This window comes from Trichoplax adhaerens, genomic scaffold (assembly GCF_000150275.1).
Source record: "Trichoplax adhaerens TRIADscaffold_2 genomic scaffold, whole genome shotgun sequence".
Lineage (NCBI taxonomy): Eukaryota > Metazoa > Placozoa > Uniplacotomia > Trichoplacea > Trichoplacidae > Trichoplax > Trichoplax adhaerens.
Window position 1 is genome coordinate 3924358 of NW_002060944.1, and position 26898 is coordinate 3951255.

Below are 26898 nucleotides of genomic sequence, written 5' to 3' on the forward strand. Positions count from 1 at the left end.
TTTAGTATGTAGTAAGGTGCAAAAGTTGCTCTACTTAAGTATAATTTTAGTTTAAGATGCTAATATAAGAAGAATATCATAAATTCTTGTATTTATATAGTTTTATAACCTATTAGATGTAATTGTATGCTATTCAGGTTGCTGTACTATCACATAAGAACAAAAATAACTGGATGTATTTATTATACAGGAGCATAAAGTCGAGAATCATGGATATTAATTTCGCCCTTAAATGAAATTGTAATCTATTTATTAATAGATTGTCAAATGTTAAATGACACAATAAAGACCCTTTGTCAGCAATATAATTCATTAATTAATTATATATAGATACGTACATTTATGCCCTATATGACGAAATGCTAAATTTACAAAAATATGGATGAAAATCCTGTTGAATATAAATTACAGTATGTGATTTCTCTAAAAGTGTGAAATCTGCAGTCGATAACTCACACTACGGCAAATTTAGCACACGCCCGAGTATAGCAAGGTGCAAAACATTCGATGCAAATACCCGCATAATCTTCATGCTATACAGAAATTTTAGCCAAATAAAGCATACCCTTACCGCTGTCAGTACATGTTAATACTGTAAATTGCTAGATAGAGCTTATAGAGTTGCTGATAAAAGCTTTTGAAATTTTATACGTGATGAAATGCATTCTTCAGTCTTTAATTCATAACATTGCAATCTAAGTAGATCATAAAGCGCAAATGAATCATCACATTATCATAACACCATATTATGATATCATTATTGGTAGCTCCCTTCAATTTGCCTTGGAAAAAAATTGCTTAAAGTTTTACCTTAACTCTAAATATTTCTCATCGATCAACTTGAATTAGGCAGACTATATAACATGAAGAAATAAAAATAAACAAAACATCTACTCATCACTCCCTGTGGCGACTATTGGTCTTATTCAATTATAATTTTATTTCTACATCGACAAGTAGCCAACAGCGATACTACGTATTAGTAAAGGTATATAAAACAACCCAACTATTGGATACAACGATCGTTCTTGTCAATCTTTCATGGTATTATCCATATATTAATGGCATCAAAATTCTTCAATACTGACTCATTTACATGATTGTGATCCATTTGAATAACTTATTAATAACAATAACAACTGTGTGAGGTTGAATTTTAATCCCTCCTAAACACCAAGTTGCAAGTATAGTCTTTCATTAAATATTCATTCTTTTCAAATTATGGAATTCAAAGATAGAAATAGTAGCAACGTGGGGCAATCAAGATGCTCCTGCCTACTGCCCACTGTTGCTCTATCACAGAATAGACGTGTACAAGATATGCTGTCAATACAAAATAGTTGCATGTTATTTTTTGCAGAAGTTAACTTCAACGGTCATCATCTGAAATCAAGAAAACAAAATTACATGCTCTAATTTAAACTAACCGGCCATCAATTACATTTATGCTACAAAATGATTTTGTTAGCCAGCATGGTTAGACTACTATTATTATTATTTGCAATATTACTCATGGTGATCCATGCAACTTCAACTACTACCCAAAGGAATTATTTAGTGGTATTATTGACATCGGATGGTAGCTCTCACGATCTTCATTCCTTACCTACATCTTCTCCAGATTCTAGTCGACCATTTCGAGTTGCTTGGACAACCACTACTGGTAATTATATTAATAGTAATAGTACAAGCTAGATCAAAATATATTCTATTTTATGAAATGATATTGCTACGAAAATTCTCTATCTAATTTGACTTTCAATACAATCAAATTATAATATTTTCGATCATTTCTACTCAATTAACTTAGCGATTGATTTTAAATCAAGTATTTTTACCTCTAGAGTATTCCCTTTCACATCTGTCTCTTTACTCCATTTATTTGATAGTTGAATCCGTACTATATATGTTAATATGACGATATTTCAATCGCAAAATAGCATTTAGCCAAGGTTAAATTGATATCGTGAATAAATCGCGACGATAATAAATTTTAATAGCGTCTTTTTCACCATATTATTTCTGAGTTCTTTACTATCTCTCAAACTTTATGTCTAGATGTTAGAAACAATTACTCTATCTAATTCGAATTTAATCTAATGAAATTCTTATCATTTTTTGTCATTAGTATTTTCCCGAAAGAATATGTAGTATTACCAGTAAGTTTAATCTCGATAAATCAAGATCTTCATGCTGAGAAAGAATAATTTCGAAATCAGATTAGGAATGTTACCATATTCAGAGAGTCTTCGTTAATTTAATTGCCTATTGAATACAGAATTTTTCATATTTGTAGAAATTGAGTTATCATCAGAGACTAAATTAAAAGTCACGATTGTGGTTTCAGAAACTTTCGTCAACGATGCAACTTTGATATTATTTTTTGTTGTCTATCAGTTGTACTAGTTTCTTATACTGCAACGTAAATAATTGACCATCTTAGACTCTACACTTCTTTATACTTGCTTCGTTACTTATAGATTAATCATAAATTAAACTAAAATTTCAACTATACTAAACTTACTCTTCATGATCGAATCAGAATGCTTCAGATGGAGGAGTCCCATACCTCCTTAAAATTAGTAGTTTTTCTTTTAGATTCAAAAGATGTATTTGTTACTTGATGATTTGAAAAGGAATTATATTTAACGATAAGTAGGAATCAGATTGAAGGAGTTCATCTAGATATTACTGAGCTAGTATGATAGACTATTTCCTCTACAAATAGCTCCCTCCAATCTCTATAATAAATTTATCAATTCAATTTGTATCTCAATTATCTTATAACTATTGATTGGCAGGATTTAATGGCAAAACATAGACGAAGATGTTGATAAACTAATCAATCCGCTAGACAGCTTTACTTATAATTGTTAGTTTCCTTGCGAATCTACAAATTTATTTGTCAGTCTAGCTTATGCCTTGGTTATTATTCTGTTTATTAGCGTATAAAATTTAGATATGAAGGACAAGTTAGTAAGGCATTTAAGAATACATACTGTAGGCATTTCATTTTTAACTATAAGTCTCCGTACAAATTTCGCAAAATGTATTTGCCGATTCAGTTTATGGTTTAGATACTATTTCATCAATTGATAAAATTTAGATGAGAATTCATGTGTTCAACTACTACACAACTTGTCAATACATCTTGTGCTTATTAATGGATAAGATTAAAATGAGAATACCTAGCATAGATTTTGACAAACCATCGTTCCTCCAGATTTTTTTCTTAATCAGTAATTTCTTGGTAACTCTATACAGTACAGCATATTTATAAATTCAACTTGTAAATCAATAATTGTGTCAATCAGTTGATAGGATTTCAATCTGAAGATATTTAATGTAAATATTAGCATTTAGGACTTTGACTATTAGAAATAATAGATCTTACTGCTTCTTTTGTATGGATAGGTCTATCATCTATAAAGTATATTGATCAATCTACCTTCGATGGAGTGGCAAACCAACTATTTGCTCCGACACCAAGTCAAACCAAGTCATTTCCGTGCTTGAATGTAACTACAGTCTTGGCTACATTAACTCAAGTTTGGACGAATAATACTATAGATTCCAGTCTATTCATACTAATTGATAGAAGATTATCATTTTGCATCAGTAATAATTCATTAAATAACCAATGGCAATCCCCACAACAAGAAGAGTTAATGGATGACATAATGCTCCATTTTAAATCATCATTTAATCTCATAACTTCACCAGATATAACTATTCCAACATCGATTCGTCGATTATCAACATCAACAGGTGGCTACCACTATCGTATTCAGCCAAACATTGCCACTAAAGTTAGCCAAATTATCGTCGTTCATCATCAGACTCCTTACAAGTGGTTTGAACATAAATTTAATGATGCATCTACCATTACCCTGAATTTATATAATAAAGTTATTAAAAATGTTGTTATGATCTCAAATAATCGCATATTCGCTAGTCCCTCACCAACTAGAAGTATTGAAATAACATCGCGACAATTTATGTATACTTTTGACAATCCGTCGACTCCGGTAATCAGCTTTTTAGTACTAAATATTGATGGCATAAAGCCCAATGTTTACGCAGCGGTTGATCAACCTGCTATCCGCAACTTAAAATTCTATCCTTATATCAAATCAACTAGAAAATCACCATTGTTACTGCACAATCCAATTGATGGTAAGTTAGAGTTAGTTTGTTAAGAATAGAATATCAGGATTATGGGATTTCAGAAAGCTCCTTTAAATGTTATCATATAAAAAATTAGTATTTTGTAATATGATCAATAATTCAGTAGTATGTATTTATATTATAGATAATTAAAAATAGAAATTGCTACACCTTTAGCTGCAACTGTCACTTAGACTTGCATCTATGCGTACTAAGGATAATTCTACAGTAGAATATCTTTCAGGACAGATCAGTAATTATGATACACTTCTCATTTCATATTTTGTAAGGTATATAACGTTACAATTGTTTCTGGATTAAGTACAGAATTTTAAAACTACCACGCAAACGGATATATGTTTAATTTATATAACCCAAGATGTCAATAGGTGTCAGTTTTATTTCGTTTAATGTTTTTATTTGTTCCTGTATGATCTATTGCATGTTTATACTTGTGCATTAACAATTGCATAATAATTTATTTGCGAGTTACAGTATTCGTTCCTGTCCATCTGATATGACGTCCTTAATTGTTATTATAAGCTTGCGTTTAATAGCAGATTAAAATCGAAATAATTCAGACACTCATATGTGAATTCTTACTTCTAAGTTTCACAATGAGTACGTTAGCTATATGCATATATTTATTTTTTATTTATTGCATTGTATCACATATTGATATTATAAGCGCTAATTACTATATTTACGTTAAAAGTTGCAAAATCTATACGCAATCTTTCGATAATTATTTACTAAATTACAATTGCAATAGTTGATACCAGTAATAGATTTGTAATCTCTTTAAATAATCATCAAATTAAGATAACATATAGATAAATTCTATTTCAATTATAAGAAATTTACCTATTTCTACACCTAGGTCTACCAAACTACATCCAATTCACAGCTCCACTTCAACTTCAATTTAAAACGTTAGATCTCGTTGATTCCGTTAATAAACGGGTGCTAGTTCATATTCCATCTAGTAAAGTAACCAAAGAAGATCAGAATCAAGAAGTGAACTACAAAGCTGGGCCAGTTTTAATACCAAATCAATATTTTACTATTAAGCTACGAGCCACTAACGCCCTGGGCTCAATCTATATGCCGACGAATAAGCGTAAGTATTGTACAGGAATACACATTAATAATTTTCTCTTGAGGTAATCTGGCATTTACTTCAAGTATGTTAGCTCAACGCCACAAATATAGAAGCAAACTACCTGTTACAATATTTTAACAATTCTATAAATCTCCAAGCTAGCTAACAAGTTCAAAGCTGGTAAACTAAAATTACTAGGCACCCTTAAATAGAAATATTTATTATTTCAGATCTACTTTACTTTCGTATTATTCTCATACCTTATTGTTAGCTACATTTAGCGTCAGTATTTCAAAATACTAGTCGATAAAAACAAAAATCTAGCAATACTTCAGAAAAACTTACTCTTCTAGACAGCTAGAAGATTAAAAGCTAATAAACTAATGTTGTTAGACAATTTCATATACAATAGCTCCTGATATTTTCTAAATATTTACTTTATTTCTATTTCATTATCGACGCGTTAAGATTAAAATATATTAGTTGATAACCCAATTTAATACATAGTGCAGTCCAGTAGATAGAGAATCCGTACAACATTGCAATTCTTAATTTAAGCAATATTACGACGTAATGTACAGCAGTAGCGCTTCATATCTTACGATGCTATGCATATATAAGGCAAATTCAAATGACATATATAACTCCCTTTAGATAACTACATGATGATCTAGAAACATATCGCGCTCTATCTGATGCTGAATAACATCAAATTAAAATATAAAGTGTCGCTTATCTCTCTTACAGCAATTCAAAATCGTCTTATAGTCACGCAACAAAACCGATCAGCATATATTCCTTGCAATCCCAGCTTGTTTGCTAGATTGCGTTTCCCCAAAATACAATTTCAGAAACAATGGTTAAGTAACGTCAAAGATGGCTTAGTTACTCCAGAATCGAGTAGAAATAAAGATCTTTTATATTTTAAGCAAGTTAATAGCTTGAATGAAGGAATTTATACTTGCACCATCTCCAATCGAAACGATACCATTGAATATCATCCATACTACCTGATTGCGGCGGGTAATGTTATGATATAAATAAGTATTCTTATGCTAGGGCTGCATTATCACTAAGTATACATATCAGAGTTGAACATTAATTAAGACTAGATTTTCCTTCATATTATTTACAGATAAATTCACTAGAAATCGAAGAACAGTCGAAAAAGGAGAGTATGTCGAAATTCGTTGCTCATCAAAGCAAGGCTTTGCCATTTTACTCCATAATAATAAAATTATTTGGACCAAGTCGAGTATAAGCCATCAAGGCATTATAGGCCGTAACTTAACTATTGGAATTCAAATCACCGAGAGTTCTAATGATATTTATACTTGTCGAACCATAAAACAGCAAAGCTTTGAGGAAGATACCACGCGTATTTTGTCAACAGGTAAGGATCTATCATCGAGATTTAAATTTAACTTTATTCCGCGTTTGAATAAGTATTAACTCGTACAGCCAGGATGGAAATAAATGATCAAATAAGGATTTCCTAGTCTATTATTGTATATCGTCGAATATAAATTGAAAATTGTTACTATTACGTCAATTTAGCCAGACATGTTTCTTGCCAGTCCTTTGTTGACATTCAATTCCAACCCGTGTTCCTTATTTACCTTAACGGATCGCGATTATCCCTCATTTCAGCTGACTTTTTAATTTTTATTTTTGATTCTGTAGTGTAATAGATTTTTATTTCTTAAGTTTATACTTATCAATAGTGATTATTAATTATCAGCCAACCTAGTCAATATTTTATTTCATCTCTTAATTTCGTCTTTTCAAATCGATTTAATAGAAACTAATGCTTGTTTTACGGGTATTACGACTATCGGCCAATCTAGCCAATATTTCATTCATCGATTTCGTCCGTAGGATGGGATTCAATCGAAACTTACGCTTATTCTATTACGATTATCTACCAACCTAGTCAATATATCATTTCATTTCTTGATTTCGTCCATTAGACACGATTTAATCGAAATTTACACCTATTCTATTACGATTGTTGGAGCTAAGATCTAATTTCGATTCCAATTTTTTTATTAATCTTGAGTTTAATCGATGTTATATTCATTAAATTTACGATTGCTCTACTGCAGTTACTGCCAGCGTTATGTTTTAGTAATGAGTTCACTCCATGAGTAAGATTTGCAACTCTTATTTATTGTTAATGATTGTTATTTATGGCTACATCAGGTTACACCTCGATACGACCACAATTTATACTTCGCACTACAATTAGTAAATTATCAGTTCGCCTTTTACAATGTAATCACCTACAGTATTACAAGTACTACCATACAATTATCATATAAGTACATAGTATAGTGTTTAATTCTATTAACGTATTTATGCGCGACATATATCGTAGCTAATCTATAACTATCCATATATATTGCATAGTGAATCTAACGGATTGTATAACAGCCAGTCTTAATCAACTTCCAATTTAAAATTTTTTCCCAACGAATAGGTACTCTTACGCCGCGAATTAACGCCTATCCTGATGTGATCACTGCCTATTTTGGTGAAGATACATTTCTATTTTGTAATTCAACACTACCAGTTCGAGTTTGGCGTATTTATGTCGATGGCCAATTTCTTAAAGTAACCAAGACAGCTGATGTTATGCTGCTCATTTCAGCAGCTCAGTTGGCTAATTTAACCCATTATACTTGTGAAGCGGAATATCCTTCAGGAAATATATTAAGGCTAGACGTTCCTTTGGTTATTTTAGGTCAGTGTGAAAGTAAATCCATTATAGAAATGCTGCCAAAATTGTCAGATGAAAAAAGATTTTAATAGATCAAAACCTGAATAACTAAGATAAATTTACTATTGCTAATAAATAATGTTACTTTCTATTAGTAGTCATCTTAACAATTTCCGTATATTATCTATACTAACAATTAAATTCCGAATACTATTACAGATGGCGAATGGACTTTATGGTCACCTTGGTCGAGTTGTAGTAAAACTTGTGGGCAAAGCTTTAAAAAACGTCGCCGACATTGTCTCTTATCTAACGGTTTACTCTCGAATGAACTGTCAACTAAAAAACCTTGCAAAGGCGACGATATCTCCACCGAAGTTTGTACTTATCGTGGATGTGATCCTAGCAGTAAGAATCTTTTCTTATATCTAGTACACATATAATTATTAAATTAATATTTACACCATGTTTTCCTGACTTATAAAGAATGCTTTTACGATCGAAATTATCGTATGACATTTTAGATTTGCGTCTATTTTTTCTTAATTTTTCTTACTAATTCTAATACAAATGGAAGTGAACAGCTCTTTTGAGCTAGAAATTGTTATGCTGCATAACATGTAAATATTTCATTTACTTTGCATAATCGATTTTAACCACACAATCATCACTGATAATTGAAAGGCAGAACAGGTTTAGCTAATATAATGATCATGAAGCTTACATAAAGATATCTTATTTCCTAGCCATATTCATTTAAATCCACTCTTCGATATTTATGTTAAGATTTCGTAATTTTATTTTGAATTTTCTTCTTCTATTAAATTTATTTTAACTGTATTGATGATGTCTACGACTGTTCATAGTTCAATTTCAAGTGAAATCGATTCCTATTTAGTGAATTCTACCTACAATTTTATGACTGGAAGCTTTCTTTCAAATGTTATCCAACCTTTTAAAATTATTTTACTGTTTTTCTATCTAGATCAACAGCTCGTTCCATCATCGGTTATAACAGGAAACATCGAAGCCATTGTTGACAAAAAGCGTACCAATATCTCAGTTAATATTGTTGCTGTAGAAAAGGAAGATTTTACGTTATTTACTATTGTAACAAGCAAAGTACCTTTACAATTCCTCAAGCATTTTTTGGTTATTCTACCTTCGCTGTCTAGCGTTAATTGGGTTTATGGTAAAAGTTTAAATAGTGCAGTTAGCAGACAAGAATTCAAAGGCAGAAAATTTCGTCGAAAGGTAAATAAATATGATTGGATAAGAAATATTTAATAGCGTTTTGATGAATATAAAATTATATCCATATATGTTAGTGTTAGAAATTATCTGAAAAGTATATTCATCATATTTAGAGAAAGTGCTTATTCAAAGGCTAAATAATTCTAGGCTTAGCTTTATATTCCTCAGTTTCCGTTTCATAATGATACCAATACTGCTTAGAAATAGATCAATAAGCTAAATCTCTGTTATTTATTCCAATTCATCAAGATGTCTATTTATTATAAAGATGGTTTTTTTACTTCGACTGTGATCAATATTGCTGGCTCACCTATGGTATTCGAAGCCAGTCTTGATGGTTTTATTAATAATGATCAAAGTTATGATCTAGTACGAGCTCGAAGAGTTCGCGAATGTTTCATCCGCTCAAATCTTAAAACATTATCTTGGTATTTAGCAGACAATTGCTCTGATCGTAAGTATATAGGCTTATCAGGATAGCTATAGCCATAGATATAAGGGATCATAATACGGCATCAGATTGCACTATATTAATATTGATTATTGCAGTAAGCAGTAAGATATGAATATTGCGTAAAAATATTGTTACAAGACCGTTACCAACTAACCTACTCATATAAGTTAATTAATCGAATCGAAATTAGACCGGTGGCTGTAAACTTTAAGTTAACCTAGTAATTATGATTCACGACTTTTGCTCAAGAATGTTCCATGCAAAGTTATTTTTTAACAAAGAAGTCAGCATGAAGCATGTTAGATAGGAAAGTGATCTGGTAATAATAGTGGATGAAATTTAAAAAATCATGAAGATAATTCTATGAAATGAAGTAAACAAAGTATTAGATCCGCCGAGTAGAGTAGTGCTACCCGATATCTAGCATCAATAATAATAACCTTATAAGCGTCGATAACATAATTGGTATAGCATGAAAATTATTTTACAAATTAAGCATACGTCTCTCTCGTGGGATAGTTCTAGTTTATATCGTAAATAATAGCCCATGACTTTTGAGTAAAGAGAGTTATACCTAATATGAAATCGTTTTACGAATAACGATAACATTAGAAATACTGGATATGATACCCGTCATGTAAGTAGTAACTAAGTTCCACTAAGCATGAAGGATTGATTCTTATACAGGATATGTCGTTCACAAAAGATGACGGTGTTAAAAGTGATAGATGGGAGGCCCGGTGGTCCATAGCCATCTTGTAAATAGTATTCAACGACGTTTGATGAACGAGAGTTGGCATCATAAAACACGAAATAGCAATATTTAATAACTTATAGAATAGTGACATCTTCCTTTGCAGCTTTACTAAAGGTTAACCCAGCTTTTGCTTTTCAAAACTAGCATCATCCGGGTTCCGAGATGAAGCTTCCTTTACTGGCTTTGGGAGTATTGATTATGATTTTCATCAAGAACCTGCTACGTTCCTTTTCGAAGTTGGACAGTACGATATATTAAATTGGAAGGATGTTAACGACAGCTTAATTATAGAAATTTCTGGATTTATAGCTAAATGTAATCAATAACCTTAAAAAAATCGTGTTATAATTAATATTATATTTCGATTTATGAATTTAACACTCGGGCAACGAGTTGATAATAAATTCAATTTTATGTCCTAATACATAGACATCAATCAACAATGTCCTAAAGGATTTGTCGAAAGATATCCATTCTGTCAAGGTAACTTGCTGCTGACCGTAGCTAACCAATAAGTTAACAGTTTATTATACCTTACCTATACTTGTATTCAGGTAGTAAACATTGAAATATTCATTTAAAATAGGAATTAGTTATCGCATCTAATTATTCAGCCTACTTATGATTCATGCGATCATAGCTAATATCTATGCTTAAAAAATTGAATTATGGCATTTTGTGATTTAGATATTGATGAATGTAGCATCTATCGTGGAGGAAAATGTTCGCATATCTGCCACAATACCGTAGGAAGCTATTACTGTAGTTGTCCCTCAGGCTTCGCTATGAATTCAGATAGAATATCTTGTCGAGGTAGGTGTACAGGGGTGTAAAAGTGAGGATTTCCAATCCATACTTGTTGTACTAATTACCAACAGCTAATTTACCGTACTTCAAACTTTAACTCTTGTGGCTTAGTAAACATTTAAGAAATTAGGTTTATGTTTTATATTTCCTATTCTTAATCAGTTAAGGTAAATTTCAGGTGCAGGGCTTTACAGTAATCAACTATCGGGGTGACCATAACTTATATAGCTTAAATCGTTGACAAGCTTTCTGTTCGATAAATTACGTTGTCTTTTGTAAGTTGTCCTCAGCGAATTCAGTTCCAAACTGGTTGGAACTACCTAACATTGAGCTTGTGAAATGATAGGCCATTTCTGATTGTGACGCGGTTTAATTTTTTTCTTTAATAAGTCTGTTACTGTATGATATATTTAGTAACTTCAAAGCCGAACTTAAGCACACTCTTCTATCTAGCACTTTTCATCTGAAACTTGCTGATTTGTTTTCGGTATCATTTAGCTATTAAACTAAATATACACATACTACAGATTGAGACCTCTATATCACGGCCTGTGGAAAGAATAAATGCGATCCTTTATGCAATACTCTAATTAATTAGTTGGCCTTACAGATTTTCGCAATAGCATTGCATCAGGTTATTTCGATCTGATAGTATTGATTTATATAAATAACTATATATAACCATGAACCAGCATGCATGGGAATGCAAGGTATTGGCGTTTCTGCAAGGGTTTTTACACTGTATGTACTGGTACATTCCAATAAATAAATGAAAGCACGCGCAGAGAGAAGGCAACATCATACAGCTACCATACCCAATTTCCCTCTCTGTATATATCATTCTCACCAGAAATACCCATACATTGTCCGAATTCCATAGCCTACCCGTAACATGCATATTCGAATTATATAGATACCAATTAGATGAATTTTATTTTACAGTAGTACAAGTATGTATAATTTTTTCAAGTAGTCCCTACAGTAGGGCAGTAGGGTAGTAAGGTATTATATCTCGAGTTCTAACTCATATTTATTCGAAACACGACTGTACAGCATTCATGAATTATCTAGTAAACCTGATAAAAACTTTCGAGTAGGACAAGGACTACGAGAAATTACACCTGGATATATCATTCTAACTCGAGAATATTCCATAATCCTATTTGATGAGCTATTGATCGTATTTCTCACTAAAACTACAACGATAATTATAATTATGGATAAACACACGTACCGTATACGGAAACTGTGCTGCTTCTCTTCTTATGATATATATATATATATATTATAGAAGATCTATTTAGGACTCTTTCTCCATTTTTAGACCTTGATGAATGTCTTATGAATCAGTCAATATGCTCAATTGATTATCGATGTGTTAATACGCCTGGTAGTTATAACTGTATCGCAAAATGTCAACAGGGTTATCGATTTAACGCCGAAGAAAGGAGATGCCAAGGTATTGAATTGACTTGTCGATATCTACCAATGGTTGTTGTTATGAGTATAAGCAGATACAAAATATCCTCGATAGTTAATAAAAATGTGATCAACATTTCAGTACGACTATTTTAAAATCGAAATTATATTACCGGTATTTCTTTTCTTGATTAAAGATATTAATGAGTGCTTGTCCAGCCCATGTGGTGAAAATCAAGATTGTATTAACACAAGAGGCAGTTATGAATGTTTATGTCGGCCAGGGTATATTGAGAATGGTCGTCATTGCATCGGTGAAATTAACTTGTTTGAAAATAAAATTTAAATATATATTGTTCAATAAACTTTTACATTAATTACATTAAATATTAAATACTATAAAAATACATTTATTCTTTCAACTTACATACAGATCTAGACGAATGCTCTTTAAATCCGCCACGATGCAAGTATTTATGTATCAACTTGCCAGGAAGTTATCGATGTGCATGCAAACCCGGATATCAACCAATACCTCAAGATCCAGATGATTGTTGGGGTTGGCATCTATATCTTTTTATTAGTAGTAAGCTTCAACGATACGGTGGAATTAATGCAAGAAATAATTCTTTTAACAGATGTAAACGAATGTGAGCAAAAGCCGTCTCCATGTTCTGGAAAATGTTACAATACATTGGGTTCATATTACTGTGGATGTATTAAACCCGGATTTACAACAAATTTATTAGGAGAATGCGAAGGTATAATTTTTTAAACTAATTTTAATTAGAGAACTCTTGATTGTCTTTACATAGTCAGCAGAATAATATACTAATTTAATAAATCTATAAAAATATTAGTTATGATAATATAAAGCAAATTCGATAATAAACGTAACGTATAACTTATAGTAATTCAATTTGATTCCTTAAAAATATATTGGTAGCGATCATTAGTAGAAATTTCACTTTAGTTGCTGCAGTTATTTCAGAGGTATTTACTTATTTTATATTATAAAATCTATTTAGACATCTAATTCTTCTTGTACATCAACGGTGCAAGAGAAAAGTTTGTAAGCTATTACCATCGATAAATATATGCGTATACAGTAAAGAAATTGCTCATAGATGACATTATTCTTGGGGCTTGAAACAGATCAAAATATTTTAGTTATCCACAGCTTATATAATTATGATTTCTACTACTTTTTAAATACTTAAACTACGAACAAGAATAGATTAAAGTTGATAATAGAAATTTTACCTCGTGCATTACCAGATATTAACGAATGTGAGCAAAATCCATCTCCGTGTCCTGCTAATTGTCGTAATACCTTGGGATCCTACTTCTGCCTATGCAATAAGCGAGGCTACAGAAGTAACAATCGAGGAGATTGTGAAGGTAACCAAATAAACATTTAATTTTGCTCTTTAAGTTAAAAAAATGTTATTATGAAGATAAATACACAGTACAGAAGAATTTTAATTTTCATTTTTCAGATATCGACGAGTGCTCTCTAGGCATTAGCCGTTGTTCCGGTCGGTGTTATAACTATGATGGAGGATATAAATGCATATGCGATAGAGGTTATTTACAAGTTACCGGTAATCGTGGGAGCTCATGCATAAAAGAAGGTAATGGATAAAAAATACGACTGCCGCTACGGCATAGAAATTATCATTGAAATTTCTGCTTGATTTCAGATGCTGAAAGATGCTATGATAAACAGTGTGGTTACAACAGTTTATGCGTGAAAAGGAACAATATTTCCGTTTGTGCTTGTAAAAAAGGTTTTAAGCCCTACCGCAATACAGACTCTTGCCTCGGTAAACCCTATGCTATTTAATAATTATAAATGATTTTTCAGGTTATTATAAAAAGGATTAAGTGGACCAGTTATGCCTTGATCAATGTTATAGTTAACGCATCTATCCAATTTTAGATGATGACGAATGCAGGTTAGAACCCTGCCAGTATCGATGTAAAGAAACGTTTGGATCGTACAGGTGCTTGTGTCCGCCAGGCTTTACTGTTGATCATCATTTATGCAAAGGTATTCTTGCTTTTGTTTATTTCATATACCTTATAAGGCTTTCTATTGATAACTTGAAGAAATAGTAGGGCGGCTATTAAGAAACCTTCTATTTGTCCAGTGTACATGAAATTATAGATTTATGTTTCCATTTACTCAATTTATAGATATTGATGAATGTACCTCTCAAAATCATCCGTGTAACAACAGCCATATATGTATCAACACTTTCGGCAGTTATCGTTGTGTACCAGATAGAAAGTCTTTATGCAAGCTCCCGTCCTTGTATTCGGCTCAGTAAGTTGCTATTTAATTGAAATTAATGATATATTTGTGAATTGTGACCGAAAAGATTTTCTTGACGTTAGGAATAATAACTTCAGTTACACTATGCTATCAATAGAGATATTGACTTTATACTTTACTTTTACCTATTGGTATTATTGTGCTGAAGTTTCTTTGCAAAAGATAAGCATATTTCTCATTTTTAGTCTTCTTTGCTGCTAACTGCTGTTATAAGGTTTTGTAAAAAAAAAAACGCTCCGCCAGTAGAGTTTTCAACTGACTCTTTATTATAGTACTGTAATTAAGTATTTATAGTTTTTCAACTTGGCACTTTACGCGCCACTATGCTTTACGATATCACACTTACGAATCTAGTACCTATTCTAACTATGAGCTGCTCTTTCAGGGTGTGATTAGTGGTAGTAAGTTCTGATTCTACTTTACACAGCATATTATTACAGTAATATGAGAACTACAGTTGCATTATTACAGTATTACGAGAATTACAACTACATTATTACAATTTTATGGATACTAACAGAGTCAGTGTTTCTAATATTATCCCAAATACTGTATCTAATAATCACCATAGTCATGCATATTGAATACTCCGTCTACCAACCGTGGAACCTACAGTTACTACACTTCAACTTTATTAGCGTAGCTATCCAAAAATTAATAAATTTTTCTTCTTTTTTTGCAGTCTTCGAACATGTATCAGGTTTTCTCATACAGCAGGTGTTTCTATTTTACAATCATTTGATTGGATTGGATTACCTTTAAATACCCCAGCAAACGTTTCTGTTTTCATAATAAACATGAAAACATTCAATCACTTCTTTGGATCTTGTATCAACTGTACCAATCAACTTAGCATTAGATATCGCATTATAGGAGGCAACAATGGCCATTCCTTCTCCTTACGAGGCGGTTCCAATTATAACATGGTTGTCTTTACCGAACGACAATTAATAACATCTAACGCTGAATATCCATTACAAATATTAACGAAAGTTAGTCGAGGCTTTACTGAGATGCACTTTTACCACAATTTAACCATCTTTGTTTCCCAATTTGATTTCTAAATTTGTTCAATTGCCAAGTAGACTTGACGATATTGCAAATTATTTGTAAAATTGGCGATTAATTTTTAAAAAGCATTTGCTGTTTTATTAATAGAATTTTCTTTTGAATGTATGTCATGACCGCAAAATTCAGGCTGCTTATTGGTTGTGCCCTGAATGCTAATATTTCATCTTTTAAAATATATCCCTTCACACCTCTACTATCTAAAATTGATTGATGTATGCTCATGAATAAGTCGTAATATTCAAACAACTTAAATAGGACTAATTTTCTACTTATTATTAGATGGTACATTTATATTATGATTTAACGAAATGCTAAAAGATTGTTATGGCTTTAGCTTATCGATAAATATTTTAAGGCATGACAATATCAAATGGCAGTATTATATTATTATTATTTATCCAAGCCTTAAGGTATTATTTGCACCGATCTATTGTTTTCTTCACATCTTGGGAATATTCACAGTTTCGATGGCATTAAATTTATTAATAAGCTGGAGCTTTCTAATAAATTGAAGTAATTACTGAAATAATATCCGCTATACATTGTTGATGTGAGTATATTTATGCATGAAAGATACTACATGTAATTTCAACTACTAACATACTGCACTGATCAGCAGGTATTGAACAACATTAATAAGAGAGGACAGGGTAAGGAAGGTGACTACGAAGACAGGGACTAAGATATCTTCATAAATTAGAATAAATGTGGACTTGACAATGGTTTCAATTTATAGTTTTCTTTTATTTTCACCTATGCGAATTGTACACCTTGCATAATAAGAGTACAGTTATAATACATTAAATCCATAATGTCGCATCTTATAATACCGCACCATATCGATATAGGATATGCTCAATTCCATACAAATTACAGTATATATATAATTTACATGTAAACTCCATTTCAGGTAGAACATGATTAATAGCAGATGCTGTGAATTGAAACTATTATGCAAGATGCACGTGATGCTATCGATTGTCAACTTGACTATCATTACCAATGCGGTGTGTCAAAGTATCATATCGTACTGTAGTTTTGAATAGGTCTGATTAAAAGTTATTGATATCATTTAACACATGATACCCTGTACAGTAACAATCAAAACATACATGAGTATTGTATATTGTATCTATACTAAGAAAAATTAAATTTGAACATATAACACAATATATTACTATTGTGTTGGACAGTTTACGCCTATTTCAATACGTACAAGAATTGATATTCAGTTAACTAGAAGTATGATATTTTGCGAATTTGCTATACCGTATGCCACGATATAGAGAAAAATAGAAAATCTATGATCTATATAGCATTGACGCTTACGCTTTAGAAGATGTTCCTAAGTGATGAATGATCTATTTGTTTGATAAGCTCCTGTTAAAATCATATTGCATGCCTATCGATTTTCACCTTGCCGTTATCATAAAACCTCTTTCATTGCAACATGGCTACATTACGAGTACTCAATTTCTTGATGGCTGTTTAATAAAAATAACGCAAATTTGTGTGTATTAGTACCCAGTTTGGTAATGCTCTATTCATTAGTCTGTCAGTAGCCAAAGTACTGCCGCATCTGGCTTCTACTATGTTGTCATTGATTTTTATTCGATTTTAAGATTATATATTGCATTATTACTGTATTACAATGCAAATAATACTGAAATAATTCTACATTGCAAGATTGTAGATATGATTAAAGGATATCACTAATGATATTACTGTATCAGCATTGTAAGTATTAGATTCACTTCGACTACGATAATAATGCAAACTAAACTAAACTAAATTAATAATAGTGTGACTCAAGCAGAAAATTAACGATATAGCACTGCTGGTGATATTAATATTATGTATTAATTATCCATACTAGCTATACACTTACCCACACTTGGTACAAGAATAGAAGACTGTTTGACCTTCATCAGCAGATCTTGTTTGTTGAGTGTAATATGTCATACTGTTGTTGCCACATTTTTCGCATTTGCGTTCAATCTGTTGCCAAAAAAGGAAGAATCCCAACATGTTAGTATCCACAAAATGTTGGACTAGTTATTATTCTATTACGAATTAAAAACATGATGATTGTCAACACACTTTACTAGCTATATCGGGTTAAGACTCTAGGGTCTGAATGCATCATTTCAGAGTCGATCTTGTTTCCTACCGACTAGGTGCCTATCCGCTATCATGGCTCATAGTGAAACTAATTGAGAGCTCAGTTTTAGTCGAATAAAATCGCTGTATCAGATAAGACTTATTTTTAAATGATTGCTCAATTGGATAAACATACGTCTAGGATAGCACTTATTTTCAATAAGAGATCGCTCAAATGGATCAGTATACGTATGAGACAGCACTTCTTTTCAAAGAGAGATAGCTTAACTTGATACGTATACCGTACTATGGGGTGTAACAGCCATTGCTCACTCAAGACCTTCAAAGTTAAAAGAAATGGAAGGATTGTACAGTAATAGAGTAAGTGCCATTTGTACCTATGAGTTGTGTCAACGATCAAGTGGATCTCTCCTACTATTCCACTACAATAAAAGATCTGTTTGCATGGTAATTAGCGCTTTACTTACAATTGGACCTTTAGCATGCTGAGTATCATCCTTGATTTTTTGAACGCCTTTCGAGCGTATCGCATTAAAAGTGATGGTTGATTTTGTTTCTACACCAAGATAGCTATCAATGCTGATTTGGTTGTTGCAAACAATGCAATTAATAGTTTGAGCGCTGCTTGGGCTGGGCATAATACTACCACAGCGAGGGCAAAATCCGGTTTCACAAATAAATGCCTGGCTCATACTCGTATTATTCACTATTCAGGTGTGCAGACAAATCAATGATTGCCGGTCGACATGAATCAAAGAAAAATTCCAACGCTGTTGCTTAGCAAGCTTACACGAATGATCTTGCAGACTAACGATCGAAATTAGCGATACAGCAGTATAAGAACATTTGAGGATCGGATTATCGATCGGATGAGAGGAAGTAGCAGCAGTTTTAATGAATGGAAGATGCTGTCTAGCCGAGTTCGCCATAAATTACTTTGCATAGCTAGACTAGCGCTTTATAGTACAGTGCTCGACTACAGTAGTACTGTACACCGTACACTGTACACTGTACAGTACATTACTGTGTACTAGTGTACTGTATTGTAACCCCACTTGACGTACAGTACTGTACTGACGTCAACGTTTTACGATCTGCATACTGTAGTACAGTGTTCGACTACAGTAGTACTGTACACTGTACACTGTAGTTTTCTCGACCTTGCTTTGATTTCTACAGTACTGTACAGTACTGTAGTGAGTCAAGACTGTACAGTACAGTACACTGTAATTTTCCTATTCTACGTACAGTACAGTACTGTACTGTACAGTACTGTACCGTACTGTGCTGTAGCATTGAATGGTCTTAGGACTGAAGTGTAGCGCCTGTTACAATAGTACTGTATAGACGAAATGAAATTCTTACCGTGTTTAGTATGTGGCTGTGAGAGTATCCTGTCCAGATTGCCTTTTTCTACTAGTCGTTGAGTTATCCTAAAATGAAAATATTAAGAAATGCTTCTTAAATGGACCGATACAGTATGTAAACGTTTCTTGTTTTTATCTCAGTAATATCAAGCTCCATGATCAGCATACAGTACAGTACAGTACAGTACTGTAGAGCAGAGAGCTCTCTACAGTATTAAGTTAGTTATTTTAGTACTGTACACAAGTTCTGCCATGCTACAGTCTGTGACTACACAGTCTACAGTACTGTACTGTAGTGTGCAGTGTACTGTACTGTACACTGTACACTGTACAAGACTGTATACTGACGTATGGACGTGCCGACATCAACCTTTTACGTTCTGTTAACCGCTAACGTAACGTCCTAACGATGGGCAGGGGGGTGCAGACCGAGCACGCTCAGTGGGCCAGTTGAGTATTGTACTGCTGTACATAGTAAACTGTTTGAGCTGGTTAGGTAGTCTTGACGCAAGTGGCGCTCGATAACCTGCTTGTGATAAAGAGAAATGGAGGGAAATGGAGAATTTCTTTTAAAAGAATCACCGACTGATGGGATCTCTTCTTTGACATTCAGTTCAGCGACCGATAGCAATGCTCTGTTAGTATCGTCATGGGACAAAGTAAGTACCATTATCGATATTACATGAACTACAGGACTGTGGGATCAGGATGACAGTAGAAACAATAATAATAGAATGATCAAGGTTAGAAGAAAGATTTAGTTTAAAGTCAATGCTATTTCTTCATGCCTAGAGCGTTCGCTTATATGATGTGGACAGTAATAGCTTACAAGGCATCCATAATGCAAATATGCCTGTCTTGGATTGCTGCTTTTACGATAAATCGCGTGCATACAGCGGTGGATTGGATTGTAAAGTGATATGGTAATACTAGAGCAGTGAATATCAAATCGAGACGAGAATAACCATAATAACTTGCTTTTTCCTCATCTTACCAACTGATTTGCATAGTCTATTGACAATTGTATTTATGTTGGCAGCTACGATTTCAACTCATCGTTTGAAAAAGTGATGGGCAAACATGAAGATGCTGTCAGATGTGTTGAATACTGCCCTGAAGTCGGTTAGTGATGCTCGTCACTATTCACGTAGATCAATCAATCCAGATTCTATTTTGCAACACTTGATACTGTATTGTCCAATAAAATTGCCCATATAGCTTACTTAATGACATAATATCATTTCCTACAAGTTGGTATTACTTCTCTGTAGAATAGCACACTATTTGTGTTATTAAATGCCTAGCAATCGTACAAGCGATAGACAGGAATCCCAAGATCATGTGTAGCTTAATCTCTTGCGATTGCCCTCTCTAGGAGTGATTATTTCTGGTAGCTGGGATAAAAATGTTAAGGTATGGGATCCTCGACATCAGCAGCCGGTTATTACAGCTGCTAATCCAGAACGAGTAAGTTACCAAATTATTGCATTTCAATTTATGCAATAATTCCAACTTCTTAAGTTAATATATAACAAAAGTATGTAATCTCTATAGGTTTACACAATGTCTTGTGTCGATGAAAAACTAATCGTTGGTACGGTAAGTTGATCTTGCTTTGCGTTCGTGGCTTGTCGCTTAACCAACTTACTAAGATACTACAATAGTAGTATGTAAAAACTGAATAAAGTAGTACAGTAATGAAGAAACTTTGTTTAATCCTTAGGCTGCTCGCAAAGTATTGGTGTGGGATCTAAGAAATATGGTGAGACATTAGCCTAAGTAACTTCACGCATAACCAATTGGAACACTGTACAATGTAATAAATTGTACTCTATATCGATAGAACTTTCCTCAACAACGACGAGAATCGAGCTTAAAGTATCAAACAAGATGTATACGTTGCTTTCCAAATAAGCAAGGTAAATGCCAGTTGAATTCCAATCCTTAGAAAACCGATATACCTCCGTAACGGCTGGACCTATTTTTAAACATGGCTACTTTTTATCCTTTCAGGATATGTACTAAGTTCAATAGAAGGACGGGTAGCGGTCGAATACTTCGATCCCAGTCCCGAAATTCAAAAAATGAAATATGCCTTCAAATGCCACAGAGTAAAGGATTCTGGAAATGAAATTATTCATCCAGTTAATGCAATATCATTTCATAATGGGTATAGTAAATATGCTTTAGATTTGCATGATCTATTTTTAGATCGTACTATTAGAATCATTTTTGCTGTAGAATATGGATTGTAGTAGTTACTACTGTATAGAATTATTATTAAAAGATATTATTCTATGCTAGTTATAATACATTTGCAACTGGTGGATCTGACGGTTTCGTAAACATTTGGGATGGATTTAACAAGAAACGATTATGCCAGGTAATACAGTATTTGATTAGGCTATTCTTGGTTTTTGTTTGTCCAATATTGAAAGCCATTAAACACTATTGGAATGAACGCGTATATAATAATGCACTGCATCTTTTAACATGAAATTATTTTTCTCTCAGTTTCATCGATATCCAACTAGTATAGCATCATTATCATTTAATGCCACCGGGACATTATTGGCCATCGCCTCATCATACTTATACGAAGAAGATAAAGACGAGTAAGTGTATTTGGGTCATTTTATACCTTTATAATAACTATTGAAATTGTCCTTTAAAGAATGCAATAATATCTATTCAAAATTTTTAGGTCCCCTGCTCCAGATTCGATTTATATACGGCGGATATCAGACGCAGAGTGTAAACCAAAATAATGTACTTTATTACAGCAATAGTCTCAATTGATTCATATGTATGATATAGTCCGATCAATTAGCTGGATGTTTTGGTTCAGGAATGCACTTGGCATCCTAATAAGTTAAAATGTCGAAAGCTGCTATCTTAGGTTCACTAGTAATTTTTTTCATCTCGTTGCTATAAAAAGGAACATTTCCAGAAACATTTATGCTGTATCACTTTGCATTCAATTCTTCCACGTATTTTCGGTAACCATAAGGGTAATGACGCGCACTAAATATAAATATCAACAGTCCGTCAAGTACATTCTAGAGCCTCCAACAAAAAATAGATAGTACTTTTTTACCTATAGCCAAATTCCTTGACGTAATCGATAGCGCGACGGCTACGTTTACCGGAACCACAATAGAAAACGATATTTTTATCAGTTTTCTTTGGTATAGTTGCGCCATACTTTTCACCAAATTCTTTCTCATCAAGTTGAAAAGCTTCTTTCATCTGATCAACTGATCATTTTGAGAAGGGTTTAGTTAGTAAACAGCAGTAATTGACGCAAACCTTGCAATATTTCTCATAACAAATAAAGCTTACTTGGTATATTCATAGAGCCCTCAATTTTGCCAATTTCTTGTATTTCTTTTGGGGTTCTTACGTCAAATAATTTTACTTCATCAATACCTAGTAGCCTTTGCAATTCTTGGGCATTAATTTCCTCAGATACTAGTTCCGTATATTTACTAAATCCACCTGGGTAATAGCGAGCGCTGAAAAGAAAGTCAATATTGATTAGGAATTTTTAGTAGGTAGTACAGTAATGCGAGCCGCTGCTGAGTAGTAAAAAATTGGAAATGAAATGGATGATGCTCCTTGCTATTGTGAAGATATTCCATTTTGATGCAGAAAATTTTAGACTTGAGTTAATGATGCATGACTACGCTGTAGTATAAAGAGTTCTATCTACAAAAAGAAGTGTATTCCCCTCTAAAAATTGAATTGCAATCAGGGCGAAATGGAAGGCTTAGTAATATAAACCGTTCTTCAATACTGAAATAACTAGTTCAACAGTCTAAAAAGGGTAGCAAATACACGATCAACATTCCTAAAGATATCATTGATTGCAGGACTCAGAATGAATAGTAACTTTCTGTATACGTCACATTCAGTATAATAATAATTCTAACTAACCGTTAATAACTACAATTCACTACATCACATACTTGTTGAATCTCATCTCTTTAACAACGTTAACTGCACGCAGACTACGTTTTCCAGAGAGACAGTAGAAGACTATAAGAGTATCTTTGCCAGGCAGTGGTACACCATACTTCAACTTAAAGTCGCTGGGGCTACTTTGGAATGCGGTTCTTACTTCATCGACTATAAAACATAGAATCAGGCTACATTTGAGATTGATGTCATGGACAATTAGGGGGATTGTAAAAGTTGTTCACGTCATGAAGGGTATGTGGAGGAAAAGTAAGCAATAATAATTTTAAAATAATAACCAACTTGGTACATTAACGGAATCATCAAGGCCTCCAGATTCTTTTATTTCCTGCGGAGTTCGAACATCAAATAGAACAGCCTTTGCTGCAATCATTGATTTTAGTTCTTCAAAGGTGATTTCGTTATCCATTTCAACCAATTTCAACTGAAGATGATGATTAAAATGAAAGAGTTATATTATTGAACGGGTTCCATGAATACGAGTACACATATAATAGTGTAAACTGCAAGTATTTCTATCCAGCTAGTCACTTTGAATATTGATTGGTTATTTTATAAGCTGATTGAGTTATTCTCTATTCAATTTGAGATACTATTTATTTATTCACAGCAAAATTCTGAACTCCCTTACGAATAGAACGCGAGTCTTTTTTCAAGATTAGAAGATTAGGCTGCACTAATAATAATGATGTTTGTTTTACCAACGACTGTAGATTAATAAAGTCAAATAAAGAAATTGCAAGGTACATTAAGATACAACTGTTGCTATATATACTGTAGTAGTAAAGTTAAAGTATAAAATTGGAGATGTGACTCCGACTTGCGAAAAATTCCAATGCAGTACATTACTGTCATTTGCTGGAATAATGGCGTCCATCCATTTACAGCATCGCTTGAGTGAATCATACAGTTTGCAAATCGTGTATGCATTCTACAGGAATATTTAATCACGTATAGTGTACAGTGAGTAGCTCCTGTTGTTATATAGATGATAAATCATACTCTAAATTGGCAAACTCCATCTTAGCATTGAATTACATATTCCATTTGATAACGTGCTGGATGATATCATTATTATTATTATTACAGTATTTTTTTTTGGGGGGGGGGGGGTTTAATAACAGTCATTCACCAGTAAGTTATTATTAATCCTAATCCTATAGAAATGAATTTGTTAATGGACATTCAGCAGTTGGTTATTACTAGAAATGAATTGGACCTACCAATCCGCACCTGCCCTTGACTTGTGGTTTTAAAAAATTTTTGGAGCTCAAAGTGTGCGGTAAAACTTAGGTGGTTATCGCACGATACAAAACTTGTAGAATTAATTAATGAATTCGTTTTTGGTTGTTATGGAAATGCTGGTGCTATTCACTTGACCGCTGCAGCACGTAGTCCAATGTCTAATAGACAAGAGACCAGAAAGCTGCTATGCACGGTACAGTAATGTTCAGTAATGTTCAGTATAAACTTACAGTATAGTACAGTACTACAGTACAGTATGAAACCACCATACCGTTCTCTTGTGTACAGTACAGTACTATGTAGTGTGTTTACAGTGCATAGTACTGTGAATCATGTGATGAATACCGTACTGTACAGTGTACAGTACAGTATGTCTGTACAGTATGTACTGTACAGTACTGTACTGTCATCATTCCATTGCAACCAATTCTGGTGTACTGTACTGTACAGTACTATGCAGTGTGTTTACAGTGCATAGTACTGTGAGTCATGTGATGAATACCGTATTGTATGTACTGTACAGTACAGTACTGTCATCATTCCATTGCAACCAACTCTCGTGTAATGACTAATGCTGCATTCTGCTGTGTCAAGTAATAGGGAGAAATATTGTAGATACCGTAGACGAATAGACAAGGGACGAGAAAACTGCTTTGCACAGTACAGTATGAAACCACCATACCGTTCTCTGGTATACTGTACTGTACAGTACAGTACTATGCAGTGTGCTTACAGTGCATAGTACTGTGGGTCAGATGATGAATACTGTACTGTATGTCTGTATGGACTGTCATCATTCCATTGCAACCAGCTCTCGTGTAAAAAAAGGCCATTGACTAGACCTGACATTACAACACTCAGTAAATGAGTGTTGTAATCCTCATTTACTGAGTGTTCTAAGCCGTTAAGACTGAATTCAATATTGACGGATTGAACTTGGATTTGAATTGTCTTTGACGAAGGAGTATTATTGAAATGGGGACAGGATCGTATCCACTGTAGCCATCGTTACAAATGATCTACTCACTCATAGCACATGATAGCACCAGTACTACATTATTTTAACGATGACCTTTTGTGAAAGGAATGTTGAGCTTTCCAAAATTGGCCATCCTATCAATCAGCACCTGCCCTGGACTAGTAGTTTTTTAATTTTTGGAGCTCAAAGTTGTCGGTAAAACTCAGGTGGCTATCGCACGCTACAAAACTTGTAGCATTAATCAATTTATTTTGGGGTTGTTATGGGAATGCAGCAGCTATTCACATCACCGCTGCAGCACCTAAAGCAGTCCAATATCTAATGGTGTGCTCTGCTATGTCCAATAATGAATTGATATACGTGTGTACAGTATAGTCATAGGGAGGAAAATTGTAGATACCGGAGACGATAGACAAGACACTAGAAAACTGCTTTGCACAGGACACCTAGAGTAGTCCAATGTCTAATGCCGTCCTCTGCTATGTCCAATAATTAAGGGATAATGAATTGATATACTGTACAGTATGTATGTACAGTACTGTACAGTGTACAATCATTCCATTGCAACTAGTATGGTGTGCCTTCTCCTTGATTCGCCCCTGCAAAAAGGCCATTCACTCACTCATCTACTGAGTGTTGTACTGTAGAAGTCGTAAAGACTGAACTCAATATTTGACGGATTGAATTTGGATTTGAATTGTCTTTGACGAAGAAGTATGGTTGAAATGGGGACAGGATCGTATCCACAGTAGCCATGGTTGCAAATGATTGACTCACTTCTAGAACATGATACCGGTACTGGTTTACTTTTAACGATGACCTTTTGTGAAAGGAATGTTGAGCTTTCAATAGTTGGCCGTTATGTCATGCAGGGGCCATTAATAATAATAATAATAAATAAATAACGATGATAACGTTAACTGTATGACGCAATGAATGCATGCTTTTCAACTGCTTGGTCACGTTGCAGTCATTAGTATTGTCCTTTCTGACAGTGGAGGAGAAAAGGACCAAGCAGACCTGGCTCCACTATGAGCCATTAATGAAGCATTGAGTAGGGGTGGGGACTGGTGCCGGATGTTACAGTACCATCGAAATTAATCAAGGCGTTTGCATTTGA

General features: G+C 33.3%; 5 protein-coding genes across 5 annotated transcripts; 3 read left to right on the top strand and 2 right to left on the bottom strand.

Moving 5' to 3' along the window:
• Positions 1 to 1473: 1473 nt before the first annotated feature.
• Positions 1474 to 10779, top strand: TRIADDRAFT_53333 (uncharacterized protein; the record flags this gene model as incomplete). Its single annotated transcript, XM_002109337.1, has 10 exons — positions 1474 to 1663; positions 3415 to 4176; positions 5048 to 5287; positions 6017 to 6292; positions 6405 to 6662; positions 7749 to 8012; positions 8208 to 8396; positions 8974 to 9242; positions 9492 to 9696; positions 10598 to 10779. 10 exons carry the CDS (start codon positions 1474 to 1476, stop codon positions 10777 to 10779), a joined length of 2835 nt encoding a protein of 944 aa, XP_002109373.1.
• A 1174-nt stretch (positions 10780 to 11953) lies between these two features.
• Positions 11954 to 16770, top strand: TRIADDRAFT_53334 (uncharacterized protein; the record flags this gene model as incomplete). The annotated part of the gene is made up of 13 exons (XM_002109338.1): positions 11954 to 11970; positions 12611 to 12719; positions 12877 to 12964; positions 13113 to 13265; positions 13318 to 13440; positions 13626 to 13672; positions 13912 to 14080; positions 14179 to 14313; positions 14383 to 14505; positions 14622 to 14732; positions 14879 to 15008; positions 15700 to 16009; positions 16705 to 16770. 13 exons carry the CDS (start codon positions 11954 to 11956, stop codon positions 16768 to 16770), a joined length of 1581 nt encoding a protein of 526 aa, XP_002109374.1.
• A 964-nt stretch (positions 16771 to 17734) lies between these two features.
• On the bottom strand, positions 17735 to 18901 carry TRIADDRAFT_53335 (uncharacterized protein; the record flags this gene model as incomplete). The annotated part of the gene is made up of 3 exons (XM_002109892.1): positions 17735 to 17762; positions 17977 to 18086; positions 18677 to 18901. The coding sequence occupies 3 exons, from the start codon at positions 18899 to 18901 to the stop codon at positions 17735 to 17737; spliced, it is 363 nt and encodes a 120-aa protein (XP_002109928.1).
• A 1220-nt stretch (positions 18902 to 20121) lies between these two features.
• Positions 20122 to 22344, top strand: TRIADDRAFT_53336 (uncharacterized protein; the record flags this gene model as incomplete). Its single annotated transcript, XM_002109339.1, has 11 exons — positions 20122 to 20235; positions 20369 to 20499; positions 20616 to 20698; positions 20952 to 21043; positions 21131 to 21175; positions 21300 to 21338; positions 21420 to 21495; positions 21590 to 21746; positions 21881 to 21959; positions 22091 to 22191; positions 22281 to 22344. The coding sequence occupies 11 exons, from the start codon at positions 20122 to 20124 to the stop codon at positions 22342 to 22344; spliced, it is 981 nt and encodes a 326-aa protein (XP_002109375.1).
• A 325-nt stretch (positions 22345 to 22669) lies between these two features.
• TRIADDRAFT_21505 (uncharacterized protein) lies at positions 22670 to 23069 on the bottom strand (the record flags this gene model as incomplete). Its single annotated transcript, XM_002109893.1, has 2 exons — positions 22670 to 22833; positions 22919 to 23069. Coding segments are annotated over 2 exons (315 nt in total), but the record flags the coding sequence as incomplete, so codon positions are not given.
• Positions 23070 to 26898: the final 3829 nt, after the last annotated feature.